Source organism: Lactuca sativa, chromosome 3 (assembly GCF_002870075.4).
Source record: "Lactuca sativa cultivar Salinas chromosome 3, Lsat_Salinas_v11, whole genome shotgun sequence".
NCBI lineage: Eukaryota > Viridiplantae > Streptophyta > Magnoliopsida > Asterales > Asteraceae > Lactuca > Lactuca sativa.
The window spans coordinates 55740443-55759092 of record NC_056625.2 but is presented as its reverse complement, the minus strand read 5'-3'; the positions used below and the strand labels follow the sequence as shown (position 1 = coordinate 55759092).

The 18650-nt window shown below is 32.7% G+C and overlaps 2 protein-coding genes across 4 annotated transcripts; both read left to right on the top strand.

The window, feature by feature from the left end:
- Positions 1 to 10352: 10352 nt before the first annotated feature.
- LOC111914505 (F-box protein At3g07870) lies at positions 10353 to 11829 on the top strand. 2 transcript variants are annotated; one of them, XM_042900114.2, is made up of 2 exons: positions 10526 to 10657; positions 10839 to 11829. In XM_042900114.2, exons 1-2 carry the CDS (start codon positions 10541 to 10543, stop codon positions 11673 to 11675), a joined length of 954 nt encoding a protein of 317 aa, XP_042756048.1. In that variant the 5' UTR covers positions 10526 to 10540; the 3' UTR covers positions 11676 to 11829. The 2 variants fall into 2 exon arrangements, with proteins under 2 accessions (XP_023766008.1, XP_042756048.1); XM_023910240.3 differs by having other exon boundaries at positions 10353 to 11826.
- A 2190-nt stretch (positions 11830 to 14019) lies between these two features.
- On the top strand, positions 14020 to 16862 carry LOC111914416 (protein LAZ1). 2 transcript variants are annotated; one of them, XM_023910160.3, is made up of 7 exons: positions 14020 to 14419; positions 14646 to 14702; positions 14897 to 15005; positions 15112 to 15296; positions 15464 to 15814; positions 15899 to 16147; positions 16222 to 16862. In XM_023910160.3, the coding sequence occupies exons 1-7, from the start codon at positions 14258 to 14260 to the stop codon at positions 16579 to 16581; spliced, it is 1473 nt and encodes a 490-aa protein (XP_023765928.1). In that variant the 5' UTR covers positions 14020 to 14257; the 3' UTR covers positions 16582 to 16862. The 2 variants fall into 2 exon arrangements, with proteins under 2 accessions (XP_023765928.1, XP_042756425.1); XM_042900491.1 differs by lacking the exon at positions 16222 to 16862 and having other exon boundaries at positions 15894 to 16095.
- Positions 16863 to 18650: the final 1788 nt, after the last annotated feature.

Sequence of the window (18650 nt, the reverse complement as noted above, 5' to 3'; positions counted from 1 at the left end):
ATTAAACAACAATCAAGGACTATCGAAGGTTCGCCAATGATTGATCGCTTGTGAGCAGTTGGAAGTATACTAATGGATGGACCATATTGACATTATTATGAATAGACAAGATTCTATTTAGAATGAGTTGTCATATGGAAAATATGGAGATGTTTCCATATTGGGAGTTGAAAGTTAAGAATTTATGTCTAGATTAGAAACTTTTATGCAAGAAGGATGTTCAAAGGAATGCACTTTGAATGTGAGACTTTTACATCTATGGGATTGTCGTGTAACAATCTCCAATAGAGCACTTTGTAATTTCATTGGCCGAGTCTTAGTGACTTTTGTGCCGTGACATTACAAAAGGAACGTTGCATAAAATGTTAGAATCTAACAAATTCTAGTATGGTGAGAACTTTGTATTCTTACACTAATGATTAGGATTAGAAATTATGAAATGAGCATCATTGGAAATGTGTTCATTTGATATATTTCACGAAGTAATGACTATAGGTAAACATAGTGTGAATGCTTGGTGCATGGGACAACTGTTGTTATAATTCAAGTAAGAAGTTGATTACCCGAAACAACAAATAACGAGTAATCAATATGGTGATGAAATAAAAAATGTTTTATTTATACTTAAAAGTTTGGGGCTATATAGGATTAGTATTATTCTTGTGTTTCACTTTGCATGTTTTGACTTCCGAATAATAAGATTATTCAAATCCTCCACAGTCGCTCATACTTTGGTAGTAGGTATGAATGAAGACTGTCATGAATCCGTCTGTAGATTGTCAAAAGTGTTTAGACATAGCACAACTTTGTTGCAGAGTTCATGAGTGCTACTATAAGATTAGAGTATTGGATTAAACCCACACTCACTTGGATCGCTTCATGGATTTTATCACGAGTGATTGATGAGACAATAATATCTTATATTCTTGAAACCGATACGTGTGAGTTGTATTCTACAAGTCGGTTGCACATTGATAATATGTAAACGCACCAGTAACTTGGTGTTATAAAACATATTGTTGTGTGTGATTTGATGAGTAGATACAAGCGAGCATTGGAGTCGAAGTTTATCTATTCCTTTTACCCAAAGTGGATAAAAGCGATATCTATGGGCCCCTCGAGGATTTAGTGATGACACTTAAGCGCTTAGCTAAGCCGGGACTAAGTTGATGTGTTCAATTGTAGTTTGTTGTCAGTCGTCATAAATCAGAAATCGGGAAACAACACATAGACAGAGAGAATGATTAAAATCCATGTCTCAGTGTATATGATATCTAGAATGAAGGAATATATGATCCTTTATCTTAAGGACACGTCACTGATAAGATCAGAGTTTGACAACAGCTTTTGGTAGCTAAAATTTTCTAGTCAATTTTGAAGTTATACTTACAACTATAGTTATTAGACTTATCGAAGTGGGAGACTGTTGGATTAGTTGCTAAGCCTATAAATATAATTGGTATGTACTTGAATTGATAGTAACAATGTCCTTTTGGGTTGCCTTCAAACCTGGCAATTGAATAGGATTATTGTTGGAGAAAGAAGAATGATTTATTAATTTATTACTTGGTTAATAAATTAATTTATTAATGTATTATGGATACAATATATTAATTAGATATCATATTGTTTAATTAATATTTAATCAGAAATTAATTTGGAATTAATTTTGGGATTAAATGAATTAATTGAAACTATAAGGACTAAAGGTGACAATGTTTAAAAGTTGAGCATTGAGCATTCTAGAACCTCCCTTAGAGGGATGGAATGAAATCTAGAGTGTCCTAGGGTTACCTTGGGCTCTAAGGGTGACTTGGAAGCCTTAGGGAGGAAGTTAAGGAATTAGGGTTATCTAAGATACACATGCCTTATCCTAAACCTTCCTTATCACCTATATAAACCCTTATAGGGTTGGATTTCGTCTAAGGGCACTCCAAGAGAGGGTAGGGCCTAATTTTCCACTTCCATTCTCTCTCCATAGTAATCCTTGGTTGCTAGGTTTGTTTATGAGCCATTAGAGGCACGACACTTGTGGTGCTTGCTACCAAAGTTCAAGATCTTAAAGGATATTATTGTTATTACAATATAACAATAAAGGTATGTATCCTAACCCTAATTATATGTTAATTTCGAAAATTACATGTGCCTCATAGGGTTTCTAGTTTTTGTGTTCAATGCTTGTATGTCTAATAGTGAAAACATAGATTCTTAAATTAGGGTTGCATGCACACATATGATTGTTTGTTTTGTATAAAACCCATCACCTAAAACATCCATAAAATTCAGAAAAATTTAAACTTCTAAAACTAACCCAAAAACATAAGTTGTTTATAACATAGTTTTCAAAACATGTTCCATATTAGAGTTTTCCCAACATCATAAGTCTAAAACAAGAGGATATGTACGGTCACACATTTGCCTTCCCACGATCCTCTGAATTACCTGAAACATAACCCACAACTATAAGCCAACGCTTAGTGAGCTTTCCCCCAAAGTACCAACACACAATACAGACAACAATAACAAACAACATGCATACAGAGCCTTTAGCATGACTGGACCGCCTTACAGGCCTTCAACCTATCTGGACCGCTCACAGGACCTTCAGCATGACTGGACCGCCTTACATGCCTTTAACCTATCTGGACCGCTCACAGGACCTTCAACATGACTAGACCGCCGCATCGGGCCTTCAACCTATCTGGACCATCCTCCGGGCCTTTGGCCTAACTGGACCGCCTCTCAGGCCTACAATCTACCCGGTTATCCTTAGGTATCTTGGCCTTCAGCACAAAGCAGGACCGCCTCAACCCAACCAACCACAACATGTTGACATACTCATAACTAATAAACATATAACTAAACATCAGACAATAGGCAGATTTACAGATCACTACTGCATGCTAACATCCTATCTACCAAGATACAGATCTAACAGATCACCACAGCATAGCAACATCCTATCTACTATGAAACAAATCTAACAGATCACAATAGCATAGCAACATCTATCTACCATGATACAGATCTAACAAATCAGAACCGTACACAATCATATGATAAACTAGGATAACAATCCAAAGGGGTCGACCTTAGTGCCTTTGACCCTTAAGTACAGTGAGGAAAACTCACTTTGCTCTGCCAAATCCCACAAAAAGAATCTTTGGCCGCTGCCTCGCTAAAATCTTCGCGCTAAAAATCACCAAAATAATCATCCATCAATAATCGGATTTGGTCCACACTACTTTCCCAACTAGGGTAAAAGACCTTTTTACCCTTTACTCAGCATGACCCAAACCTAGGCCCATACCAACAATCCAAAGGCCCAAAATTCCAAATAACACTCAACGCCTATATATGGCCCAATTTTCTAAATTGGGCCCAAACCCCTACCTAGGCCTTACCCTGAGGCCCACTAATTTTTTTTTACTCCAAACTCTTGCATTCATGTGACCCAACAAGGCCCCAAGCCAGTAAGCCCAACGAATAGCCCAAATCCAAGGCCCAAACATACGAAGCCCACTAGACTGAGTATGTGGGGAGTACTCAGCATGTACACGCAGCGTACTCGCTTGAGGGCTTGTACGCTAAGCATACCTTCTTGTACACCCAACGTACTCACCCAATCAGCCCAAAACTTAATTTAACACTTAATCCTTAAGACATATCTCCAGAACATAGATTTGACTTCCTTTAGCTGGATTATCACGTAAAGTTGCTAACTTTACCTTCATGAATGGCTAAATGAAGATCTTAAGCTTAAAGAGGACTTAACAAGTGACTTAATGTATGCATGTGACCATGAATCCTATAAAGCTTGCACCTTTATGCTCAAGGAGTCCACCACAAGCTCGACCCTTAAAACGTCTTAACTCTTCAATCAAACCAAAATAGGACCAAGCATAACAAAACAAACTATGAGGAGATCTAAACATCTACAAGCCAATGTATGAACTTGATACCTCAAAGAGATTGCAACAAGTGAGATGATTCTGGATCTATGACCTTCCTTCCAAGCAAAGCACCTTCAATCTTCAAAGCTTCCTTCACAATGAGCAAAACAACCACTAAAATCCTCTCAAGGGATCAAGAACACCACCAAGAAAACTTAAGGGACGATTTAGGGTTTTAGGAGGTTTGGGGGCTGGTAAAGAGGCCAACCCTAGCGTTTTAAGGTGTTTATATAAGGCACAACACATTTAAATTAGGGTTTCTTGAACTCCTCGTACGCCTAGTGTACGAGGCAGAAGCTTCACGATCAAACTGCTGACTATGCTCAGCGTAAGCCAAGGTACACCTCGCGTAAGGGTCCTCGCACAAGTACGCCTTGCATACACCCCATTTTCGCCCCACGTACTAGGATTTTTTTTTCGCAAAACCCTAAATTCTTTCGAAGGCCATAACTTCTTCATTATTAAATCAGATTCCGACGATCCTTATACCCATGAAAAGGTAACGAAAAGCTCTACGCTTTTATCATCTCATAATCGCCTTAAAATTTCCCGAATAAAAATCCAATTCCATTGAAGTCTGAGCTGACACTTAACCAAAATACCCCTTGGCTCCAAAACACAAACTGAACCCCAAATCATCTAAATTTACATCACCCATATCTAAAAATGTCCAAATCTCATTTCCTCAATGACCCTAAGCCTGATAATTCCAGATCTTTGGTCATCACCCCGAAATAGGAAACGATTCGAAACAGGGTGTTACATAACTCATTTACCCGCCTAACCTATTAGTTAGATAGGTTGGTTTAAATAAATGTTGTTAACGCGTTTTCAATTCACCAACCCATTTAACTTTAATATATATTTAATTTAATAATTATTTAAATATTACCATGTACTAATCTAACTATTAGTTTATAAATTACAATGTTGTATTATTATTATTATTTATGTTTTAAAAAATGCAATCCTAATTGCTATATTTTTTCTTTGTGCCGACAACACTAGTTACTCTTCAAAATTATTTCGAAATTACATATCTTTAATGTTATTTGAAATTTTCTTTGTATTTGTGAATTTGGATTGTGCTTTTATTATACTTTGAAAGTTTATTAAGTTTTAAACTAATTTAAGTGGTATAATATTTAGTTAATTTAATTACTTTTTAATTTTAAGTGGGTTAACCCATGTTTAACAAATTTATTTAGTAAGTTGGGTTGAGAATCACATAAACGGGTCAACCCTATGATAACCCACTTATCTGAAAGGTTGGGTTGGGTTGGAAATATCTATCCATTTAAATAAAAAGGTTGGGTTAGAAATCTTCAACCCAATTAATAAATGGATTGAACCCGAACCCAACCTAAATCGACCCATTGTCAGCTCTAGATATATGTATTTAAAAAGCAGTTATGTTGGGCTACTAACAAATAATGTCAATTTGTTTGCCAATAAAACAAGAATAAAAGATAATGTATATATTATGACGATGTTTAATAAAATTTACAAAAGTTGTAGGGTTTATTTGTGTGAAATTGTTTGGCGAAAATATTTATAAACGTTTGCAAAATGTAAAATAACATAAAATATAAAACCTAAAAACTCTAAAACTTTAAAAACTACTTGAATTAGCTTTTAAATTTGAATTTTTTTAATTTAAACTTAAAATTTTAAGCTCATACATTCTAATAAGTTTTTATTATTTGAGTTTTCTTTTAAAGTCTTTAAAACTAGTTAACATGCACGTCCCATATATATCAAAACACCGACGTTATATCCATGGTTGTTAAGATCTTACGATTTCATGATCCTACAAGTGAAAAACAATCTCGATCACACTATCTATTTACTTTTATTATATACTTGAGTCTCAAAATTTCGGTTATTCTATTTCAAATTAAGCATCACAAGTTGCAAGAAGTCTTGTAGATTATTATCATTTCATCAATTCATCTCGAATTAGGCAGAACACACTGGAAATAATCTCTTTGTGATCTTATGTCTTTAATTGTATATGATCATAATGATTGTTTTTTTCTCTAGTTCAAATGTTTTCATCTTAATTTTTATGGTGTATATCAACAAAAATTATGGTTCATGCTTAAGAAGTTAAAGTTGCTTCCATTATCGATGACTTAATCAACATCAAGTTATAATATATGCTTCACACCTTCAATATCTTGCGAGAAAATTTGCATATGAGTTCATTATGGTATGACTTTTCGATCTTGATCCAATCTTATGATCACGATCTTGCTAAATATAATACGATGTTAGGTAAGATTCAGATCTTTATAACCTTGGTTGTATACATCAAACTGGACAAACCGGTTTTGCATGTAACACTCTTATCGGTTGTTTTCATTTTATTTTTTAAAACAAAATATATAAAAATATGAACATGGTTTTATTTTTAATCATTAAAAAAACATTACATTATTTATATAAAAATATATAAATAAAGACGTTGACATATCATTTTTATTTAATAATATTACATAATAATAATGAATAAATGGGTTTGATTGATTGTTAATGAAATTAATAAAAGTCGATTTGATTGTATTGTATTTATAGAAAAACAATATGTTTTTAATGAAAATGAACTTTTGTTTTATTGTTTTATGATAGTCATGTGTTAGAAATATGCATCAAACAAATTGGTTGTGTGTTCGGGAGATATGTGGTTCAAAATAAAAGATGTGTCTTTCAAAGCATTAAAGCAATATTTTTCTTTGATATTTAATCAATTTGAATGATGACGGGTGACTTACATAGATGATAGAAGTGAAGAGCATACAATATTTTTTTATTAAAAAGTTATTTGGTAAGTCTCTTAAATGTGAATGGTTTTAACTTCAGCATTAATAGTGTTTGGTATACATCTCTTCTACTTATGACCAATTAAAAACTTCTCTACCCTCTCTAAAACATTTTTCTTTGAAACCTTTCGCCGCTAACCTCACAAACCATCTCTTTTTCTTTTAAATTTCTTGAAGAACCTCGCCAAGGTTTGAATAGAGAGGCAACAAAGTAGTCTAAGTCAACTCTTTAATTATTCAACAAGAAAATGGCGACGAGAGGGTAACGAAGGTGTTGAAGTGGTGGTGAAGTTTTCGGTAGCAAAGACGGTATTAGGAATATTATCAAGTTACAACAATGTATTCAAGTTCAATTATAAAATTCAAGGGCTGTCGGGCTCTTTCAAACACTTATCCAGAACACATGTCCTCGAGGTCAATACATATTGTTCTTAGGCTCATCATTTGCTCCCCTTTTTGTCCAAAAAAAAACCTAATTGTTTTCTTGCAAGTTAAGTGGTTTGTGGATACTCTACTTGTTTTGGTTATTTCCTTGAAAATTCAATTGGGTTATTTCCTTTGCAATCATGAATCTGCTTGTGAATTTTCTTATGTTATCTAATCAACAACATATTAGACATCAAAAAGACCTTGGTGGAGGAAGCTGGAAGAAAGTAATGTGTAAATTTTAAAGAAGATATATGTATTGATACTATGTTGTATATGTTACAAAGAATATATTATATGAATATATAAAGACGATACAACTGGAATTTTCTAATTACATGGCTTCATACTAGGTCTAACTATTGACTCTGACTATGTCTTCTACTCACATGTTGTATACATGTGTGTATATAAGAATGTATTGTTATTACCCAATGCAAGCTCATGAGAGGGATGAACTTGAAGTGAAGATAGTTGTTAGGTGCAATTTGTGCACCTTTTTGCACACCTTTTAGCCCCATTTCATGCATCTATTTAGCATATTTGTTCTTCATTTTTCTTGCATTTCATCATATTCATGTTAGTCTCTAGAACAACCTTATTTGCACACTTTCATGTCCTTTTCAGGTAAACCGGAGCTTGGAATGCGCTTTGGGAGGTGCCAGGAAGCATTGGTGAAGATTTCAGGATGGTTGGGCGAAAAACAAAAAAGTTGGAAAAATCAAGTTTGGATTCGGAGTCAGAGGGGTACATGGGCCGTGTTGGATTTACACTGTAAAATCAACACAAGCCGTGTTGGCTGCTGAACACGGGCCGTGTCAGTTTAGCCTATTTTAACACGGGTTGTGTTCGACCCAAAAACCAACTTTTGGCAGTTTTTCCTATCTTTCATATTATGGGTCGAGGACCATTTTTACATACGCACAACATATCGAGCACATTTTGAGAAGGGATTTCGAAGGTTTTTGCAAGGGTTTGATTAATAATCATTTGGAAACATTATTTCTAGTATTTGTAAGTTGTAATTGCACATTATTTCCATCTATTAAACTTGTGATATTGTTCTAGCCATGTGTGGCTAGAACCCTAGTTTCTCCAATTTCATGTTTTGACTTCTTGGTAGTGACTTCAATCATATGACATGATGTTTGTTCTTAATTTCTATCTAGTGACTTTGATTTAGCTTTAATCGAATGTTTGCTTCTAATTGTGATTCTTATTGGCCATTTGAATTAGGGTTAGATCATTCAAGTTATCTCTTTTAAAAAATCCGTAATTGTTTTGTGAAATTGAACAAGTAACAAGCATTAAATTGATCTCTATTGAATGAACTTAGTGTAAATCCTATTTATACACTTTCACACTCTCGAGCTTGTGAGGAATATTGGGTGTTGTTGGGAACATTCACATAAAGCTTCATGCGATCTTTTAATGTAATAATAAGAGCTTGTTTAGATTAGGTTAGTAAGGTTAGGGTTAATCAAAGAGCTTGTTTTGGTTAATTAATGTGGTGAATGAGAAGTCTTAGAGCTTATTAACACTTTCAAGTACCAACTTAGATAAAACTGAACGAATATTGTGTCATCTTTGAGTCACATTGCTAAGTTGTCATACATGAAGTTGGAGTCCTTACAAAATATGAATTTAATTCACTCATTTAGCTGATTACGTGTGTTTTTAACTTGTTGTTTAGTCATTGCATTCTAAACCCCCTTCTTTAATCTTTTGTGAACAAGTACCTTGCGCAAAGGGGTATTAGACTGATTGTCCCGTGTCTCTGTGGATCGACCATACTTGCCTTGTACTACCTTTTAGTGCAATATAGTGGGATTCTTTTGGAGTATATCGTACCCCTTTATTTGTTGGGTTTGACACGCCTAACAAATTGGCGTCGTTGCTGGGGATACGGTGTTACTAATTGTTTATGCTTAGATCTTTCCGTACAGGTACACCATTGTCAATTGACTCGGAGATAGAGAAGACTGCAAAGAAGTTAAGGAAACAAGACAAGCTTCGTAGGAGGCAACTGGGTTCCGGGACTTCTTCATCTTCTAACCCTCCAGTAATCAACATTTGGGAGAACATACCCCTCTCAAGTGTGTCCGCATCCGAAACAGAAAGTCTTTCACTCTCATCTCAACCATCCTCACCCAAAACACCACCTAGTTCACTATTCCAAAGCTTTGTCCAATATATATATATATATATATATATATATATATATATATATATATATATATATATATATATATATATATGAAATAATTAAAATAAATTCATTTAAAAATAAAAGATAAATTTAGACTAAACAACAAAAAATAAAAAATAAAAATATATTCTAATAAATGAATATTTTTTTGCCACATGTCATATTTTCGTTCAATTTGCCAAATGTCATATTGTGGTTATTTTGAATTTTTTTTTTCACATCTAATTTTAATGAATTCCACATAATATGTTAATGTAATAATTATAATAAATGTAGTAATAAATAAATAACAATTTCATTAATAGAAATACATTTTTATTTCAAATTTCTCAAATTAAAGATCATTAGTTTATTTTATTTACTTATTTAATTTTAAAAGATAAAAAAAATCAATTTTAATAATTTTTTTTTTATTTTCTTATAAATTCAAAGTTTTTAAATATTTTAACCTTTATATTTAATTTTTTTAATCTTACCTAATAAATAAAGAATTTTTTGCCACATATATTTTTCTCCTTTATTTGGACACATGTCATTTTTTAGAATTTTTAAAGTTTTCTATTTTCCACTTGTCATTTTATTGTATTTTTCATTTTGTTAAATTAAAATTCCACATTTAATATGTAAGGTAATATATATATATATATATATATATATATATATATATATATATATATATATATATATAAAATGTATTGAATACATTAAAACCTCATTAATTTTTATAATTCAATTTTTTTTTATTTTTTTTATAAATTTAAACTTTTTAAATTATTAAAATTTTATATTTAATTTTATTTAAAATAATGTTATATATGAATCTCATAGTTAATCAACCAATGTAATATATAGAGTTCCAACTAATAATATACGCATAATAATAATAATAATAATAATAATAATAATAATAATAATAATATATGTGGCGTCATGGAAATACAGATGGGGCTTCCCCTAATCGCCGCGTCAACACCAACCTCCTCTCATCTGTTCTCGGCAATTACCATAAATTTCCAAGGCATTTCCAAATCATTTCACGGTTTCAGAAACTGAAAAACCATGTTAGAATACTTCCCTCGCGACATATATCTCCAGATCCTCAAATGGCTCCCTCTCAATTTCATTCTCCAATGTCGTACCGTCTGCAAATCATGGAATTCCCTCGTTTTAAGCAACGATTTCATCTCCGTTCACCACAATTTAACCAAATCGATCATCGAAAACGGAAATCAAACGCTATTGATCAGGTATTTCGATCGAACACGTAAACTCGAGCAATACATCATCGGAAAAGATGACGAAACTTTCGGGTTAAACTTTTCTAATATTGATTTCCAATATGCGAGCACAAGCGCCTATTTTAGGGTTGTCGGATATTGTGATGGCGTATTTTGTTTGAGCGATGACTTATTTGATTCCATGTCTAAGGTTATTCTCTGGAACCCATCGATCAGAAAATCCATACGGGTTATGGTTCCGAACAATGAACAAAGTTTGACTCAAAGGACTGTTTTGGGGTTTGGTGTTTGTCCAAGGACTCACGATCCAAAGGTTGTGAGAATCATGTATACGCATAACTTCTCGATGCCGCATAAGCTTCAAGACGCTCCATTGATAGACGTTTTTTCACTTTCATCAGGTGGTTGGAGGCAGCCTCTCGGGGGTAATCATAACAGTACCCTACATAAAATGATTCGATTAACTTGGTCTCAGGTTTGCTTTAATGGAGTTATACATTGGGTTGCTTGCGACTGGAAACATGACGCGAGGCTTCGTTGTTTGATCATATCATTTAATTTGGTCCATGAGGTGTTCGATGAAATGCCACTACCAGATGTTTTAACTCATCATGATGTCTCAAGCTTGTCAATCAGTACTCGCAAAGGAGATCTTGTCATGCTTGAGTATGACATGGAAAGAGGGAAGGAATGTTGTGGTGTATGGGCTATGAAGGAGTATGGTGTCGCAAGATCATGGGAAAAGTTATATGTTGTCCATCTTCCTGGTATGTTAAGAAAGACGATTGGGTTTAGGAGTAATGGGGACATGGTAGTGGCGTTGAAGAATCATGAGTTAGTGACTGTTGAATGCACAGGGAATATCAGGAGTCTTGATGTATATGCCAACATACGTTCTTTCTTCCTTGGGTCATATATGGAATCCCTAATTTTGATCAGTCAGATGGATCGACAGATGTATCTTGTTAATGGTGATGATGACACTTGTGAAGAATATAGAGATAAAAAAGAAGGTGGACATGTTTAAGTATGTACTATGTTTGGTTTGTTAATGAATATTCACAAAAGTTTTGGGTAGTGAAAATGAAACATTAGATGTTTTTACGACAAATGATATCTTAGTTATGTTATTACAAACATTTAGGCTTAAAATTACCCAACCATTATACATCATATTTGAATGAAAAAGAAACTAGAACATTCAAACATTTAACCACAATCCATATTTGGGCGAGAACAACATATTTGCTGAACGAATTTTAATGATTTGTCTATAAAATTATCCAAAATGAAAATTATATTAAGTATCTTGATCGTTACTCATGAACGGAAAGAATCAAGAATGATCAAAGATAAAGTACCAATGTGATTATTTTGTCTAGCTCGAATGTCAGTGTTTGGGTTTAATCAATTCATAAACAGTTGAAAGAATCAATCACGCAACAGTGAAATACAATTTTAAAATTCAACAATCCCAAAAGTCGGATTCAGTTATACAAATGATAATCAATAATAATCAACGACTATAAGATGTTTGTGGACGATAACTTGTTATATAGAGATCCTTTGACATAGAAGGATGATGTTTGTTTTTGAAGAGATAAGATGTTTGGAGGCCACGAACCACAACAACAAAAGAAAATGTGGACTAAATGTCTATTTGTTTTTGAAGAGATAAAATGTTTGCATTACGAACCACAACAACAAAAGAGTAAGAAAGATAATGTTGGTTTTTAAAGATCTGCATTACATAAAAAAATAATTATAGTTTTTCAATATTTCAACAAGTAATCAAAGATTTGTCATTCACTCTCATGTATTACACTTTTGACTAATTAAAAAAATATACAACGTAGGAATGATTTACATATAGAATGAAGCATCTTTAACCAAACCCATGCACTAGATTATAATCTGGAATATAAAATAAGGCATTTTATGGTGAATCAAGTTAGTCACATGTACAATGAATCATATATATAACCATTAAGGTGAAGCATCAAGCCTAGCATCAAACAAGAACCCATGGTACAACCCATCACCATTGCCTGGAACAAACCAATTTCATATGTGTTTATCAATTGGGTAAGTATAGTATTCATGAGAACACCTGAACATTTCAAGAGGCATTCTCACCTTGTTTAAGCATCAAGTCTAGCATCAAACTTTTTGCAGAAAAACAAACCTTATTCCCACCTCTAAACACTTCTTAAACTTGCTTGATTCTTGAAAACTCCTTAACATTTCAATTTCAAGATGCATTCTTCCTAGGGATGGAAATGGGATGGGGTTGACCATCCCTGTCCCCATCCTTGACGGATGCGGGGAATCAAATCCCCTCCCCTTTGTATTTTGGGCTTTTCCCTAACCCATACCAACCCATTCTCAATCTATTAACATAATAAGCTCAACTTAAAAAAAACAAGTTTAATAAATGATCAAAACCATATGTCATAATTAGATTCTGTTTACATCAATCGTAATGTTTAACAAGCATCAAAACGAAAAGTGACGATTTGGTATACAAATCGTCGAACAAAGTGACGATTGATGAACTTTTGGAATTGTGAACATAATTTGGTATATGGACTTTATCTCTGATGGTCTAATATAGATCAATTAATTTTAGTGGACTAAATTCAAATTCAATAAATGATATATATATATATATATATATATATATATATATATATATATATATATATATATATATATATATATAGTCATCAAAACGAGGGCGAGATGGGTTGGGGATTGTTATACCCGGCCCCATCCCCGGTTTTAGCATAATGGGGGATCCTCAGCCCCGTACTCGGTACCTGTTTTGGTGGAGAATACCGGTCACCGATTGGGGCGGGTCAACCAGGTTCCCCACCGGGTTGGATGAAATTTTCATCTCTAATTCTCCCAACTTCACCCCATTTCAAAGTACACAAATCCAATCTCAAAATCGGAATAGTGGAACACGAAGCATTCAAGTGAAAATGATGATTTCAATCCGTCAATCATCGAGATTGCAGGGTCGTTTCAAGATTTCAAACACATCCCCCATTTGTATTTTCAAGGGTATTCCATGGTTGAGATGTTTGAAGATTTTAAGTAGTTTCACAATTCTAAATTTTATTATGCTTTCTTTGATAGCAAATTGTTAAAGGATTCCATTTAAAGACTTAAAGTGTCAAAATATTGCTCTATATTTCTCCATATATAATATTTAAACCTTGCATATATATAAGTTACCTTAATCTTATTCTTATAGATTAATAAGAACACACGCCACGCCTTATCTTTAAATATTTAGACATCATAATCATATAAATATTAAAAAAAAATGTCTACAAAATATTACTCTATTTCTCCATAACAAATCATCTTACTTTTTAAGTAAAGGTGGCAATCGGCCTTTCTAACCAAAATCGTGTATTTTTCGTTTCGGTTAATAGATCGAAATCCCATGCTCCTCTGATTTCACCCAACTCAGTGTCTGATTCAAGGAATCGGCGACAATTTTAGGGCTAGGCTTTCAATTTTGGATGCAGAAAACCAAATCCATCAGCCAGTCGATCTTTCTTCTCATGATGCATTTGGAATTCTGAAGCATTAATACTGATGAAGAAGATTGGACGAGAGGCTTTTGTTAATTTGACCCTGATTCTCAAATACTCCCAATTCCCATGGACAACCGGAGTAGCTGCTGTATTTGTTTTTATCAGTCTCACCCTTTCCATTTTCCTCTTACTCCAGCACCTATCTGCTTACAAGAACCCCGAGGTCTCTCTCTCTAATAATCTACCTTTATCACACACACACACATTAAAATGTAGAGAGTAGGTTGATGATCGCATGTACATTATTGCAGTAAAAAAATGTTCATACAACCAATATCCTTTTCATGATGTATTTGGGAAATTTATGAAGCAATCTCTTGTCACATATACTGAAGAAAAGTATATGAGGGTAAAAAGGCGTAATTAAGTTTCTGTTTTTTGATTGACAGGAGCAGAAGTTTTTGTTGGGTATTGTACTCATGGTACCTAGTTATGCGATTGAATCTGTAAGTGATTTACAACTGACTTATATTCAATTAGTTGTATTTACATTATGCCTTGGTAATTGATAACTATATAGATGTTTAAGTAAACAAATATATAGAGAAAAATATGATCAATCTAATTAATGCGTGTTCATTTGTTTGGATATACTTTTATGTGTAGATAGATATTTAGGCTTTCAAACTTCATTGTGCAGTTTGTATCGCTATTGAATCCATCAATAAGCATTGCGGTTGAGATACTCCGAGATTGCTATGAAGCTTTTGCAATGTATTGCTTTGGGAGATATCTTATTGCATGTTTGGGTATGTAATATGTATCTTCTCTCTGATTTTTTTATTTGGAAATGATGAACCTAATTAATTATAATGGTTTTAATTAATTATAATGGTTTTCTTGAAATTAATTAAGGGGGTGAAAAAAGAGCAATCAATTTCATGGAGAGGGAAGGGCGTGCAGGTCTTAAAGGCCCCTTGCTAGAAAAACGTTCTTCAAAGGGAATCATTACACATGTTTTTCCAATGAATCTATTCTTACAACCATGGCAACTAGGTCAAAGGGTTTACCAAATCATGAAAGCAGGGATCGTACAATATGTAAGTTTTATCATTAAAGAACAAAACTTTTCTTCTCTACTTTAATTCTTGATGTTGAACACGAGTCTCTATTTGGGAAATATCAATACTTTTATTAACACCACTTAATAAAAGAACTTTATTGCTTCCATCATCCATAAAAGAACACATTTTCATTTCTTTATCAGATGATTATAAAAGCTGTTACAGCTGTTTTAGCGGTGGTTCTTGAAGCCTTTGACGTATATTGTGAAGGAGATTTCAGATGGGATTGTGGGTACCCTTACATGGCTGTTGTTTTGAATTTCAGCCAATCATGGGCTTTATATTGCTTAGTTCAGTTTTACGAAATAACAAAGAAAGAACTCGCACATATCAATCCACTTGCTAAGTTTCTGACATTTAAAGCAATTGTATTTTTGACATGGTGGCAAGGTGTCGCTATTGCCCTTCTCTATTCTTTTGGTTTTATCAAAATTCCAATAGCTCAAGAGTCGCAATTTAAATCATCTATCCAGGATTTTATTATTTGTATTGAGGTAATTACTTAATTTTCTTAATTAGTTATATCTATTCTTTCTTCGTTAATTTAACAGGCGTTTGTATTAATTAATGTAGAACAGATGGGCGTTGCTTCTTTGGTTCACATATACGTGTTTCCTTCAGAACCCTACACGTTAATGGGAGATCTTTTCCATGGAGATTTTTCTGTTCTTGGTGATTATACTTCCGATTGTCCTCTAGATCCTGATGAAGTTAGAGACAGTGAACGCCCCACAAAATTACGCCTCCCAAGACATGATCCTCGTGTGAAGAACAAAACCGCCATTAAAGAGAGTGTTCGTGATGTTTTTGTTGGTGGTGGTGAATACGTAAGTTCTTTAATTTCAATCTATTTACTTTCAATCTCTGAAAATATTAATGTTTAGTGACAATTTGAATACAGATTGTGAGTGATTTGAGGTTTACAGTGAATCAAGCTGTGCAACCAGTAGGGAAGGGGATCACGAAGTTTAATGAAAAACTGCATAAAATCTCTCAGAATATGAAGAAGAATGATAAAGGAAGGAGAACGAGAGATGACAGTTGTATTGCTAAAAGTAGAGAAATACGTGGAATAGATGATCCGCTTTTGAATGGGAATTTTAGCGACAGTTGTGGTGATGGTGCTGTCAAGAAAACAAAGAGGCAACGAAGGACATCAGGATACATGAGTGCAGAAAGTGGCGGTGAGAGTAGCAGTGAGCAAAGGGTGAGCTGTGATAGGTATCAAGTTCGTGGAAGTAGATGGGTTACAAAGGATTAGTATATGCATTAACTTGAAAAAGACTGGATTAATGGAGAAAAGGAATACATGGAGATCAATATATGAAGAGAGAGCTGATATTATGGAAGCTTTTGCTTTAAAGGTGAAGTTTTTGAGTGTTTTTTTTTGGCTAAGATGACACTCAAGAGGGCTTGTAGATTCTTAATTATGTGTTGAGCTTGTGTTGATCAATGTGCTTATTTTCTCCTCAATTTTGATCATGTTGAGATGATTTGGATGTGGAGTCTTGGAACATTATAATAAATTTAGAAATTCTTGTAGTAGGATGCATTGGTTTTGTTTGGAGGATCATTTGGAGTTGTTTTGGTATAGTGCCTCTTTATGGAATGCAATTTTTCTCTCTAAGTAGTGGTCATTTCTCCATGTGTAAAAGCATAGCCCAAATTAGATTTCTACATCTCTATTAGAAAGAGATATCACAGATTTGGGATAATCCAAAAAATCAATTTGGATTTCTGCAAATTCAAGGTTAGATTTCAATATTACAATCAACTTTATAACAATGTCATATGGGGTTTCAATGATACAATCAATTAGTTGTTGGGCTAAGTATCACCAACATTTACTGCAAACAATAACCATTTAACCATCAACATTGGGATTCTATCTGTATCACCATGGAGATAGAGAAGAACCCAATGTAGTGCTAGGGGCGCGGCGCTAGCTCATTAACCACATTCCTCATTCCTTCGATAAATTAGACATCAATGTGAATGTTGATATGTTAGCACATGAATATAACTATGTCGATAAAAATTATTCACAATATATGTTGTTAAAATAACTAGCCTATTGTAATTAACTATTAACTAAGAATTCATATAATAATATAAAAAGTTGATATAAGACATTATCATTACCTTAATAATATGATAAATGACGTCTATTAGAACATTGAAAATTGAATACTATTATAACGATAGAATGTAATCTACAAAGTAGAATTCAAATTTATATGATTAAAGAAAAATCTTTATCTTGAATAATATGAACTTAATAGACTTGACTTTACTCACCAGTTCTGATTAAATAAATTATGTATAATTTTTTTAATTTATAACTATTGTTATTGTTAATGAATCAAAAAGTGACTTGTGTCCCGACATATTAGTAGTTGAGATACAAAACTCAATAAAGGATGTGCAAGATTCAAATATTATATGTCCAATATATTGTTAGTGTTCCAGAATTTACCTTCCAGGCGATAAATTATCAAATGGATTTGACGTGGGCTTTCTAGGTGTTATGATTTAACCTCACAATTTCAAAGTTATTTATTTACTTTTCAATTTCAACAACGATGTTGTTTTTATATACCAAACATTGTTTTCAAGGTATAATAATTTTTTTTATCTTATGTATATATAGTTAATTATACTTTTAATTTAATATTATTTCTGATTATTGTAATTTAAAGTTACTTTGTAAGTAATGTTTCAATTAATCAAAAGGTAGTTTTATAATATTTTACATAAGAAATAATGATGTTTAACATATTAAATAACAAATAACAATGTTTAAATTTTAAAATAACAAATGACAATAATTAATAAAATCTACGTATTACTTTTTTTTTTAATAATTCATGAAATATGAATATTCTATTATTAAAAAGTTTACATTAATTTATGAAACTACATAAATAAAAATAATTGAAGCTAATATAATAAAATTTAAATTGTTCGTCTAAAAACATATTTTTTAAATAAGTGAATTTCTAAGATAACTATCTTTCTAATAAAATTAAAATATAAAACGTAAAATAAAATATTTTTTAAAATTTGCATAAGGTATCATTACATATTTAATATCTATTACATATTTTTTTAATATTTATTTTGATTGAGTTGACAATGAATGATATTTTTTTTGAACGACAAGCTGAAATTAAAAGAGAAAAAGCTAGTCAGGGGCTAGAAGTACAAAAACAAGCGGAAAAAAAAAGTGTAAGAGAAGGACGAAAACAACAAAACAAAACCAATAGATTTAAAGTCTGCTATAACATTCTAGAATTGAGTCACAACACCATTCAAACCACCTCAGATTAT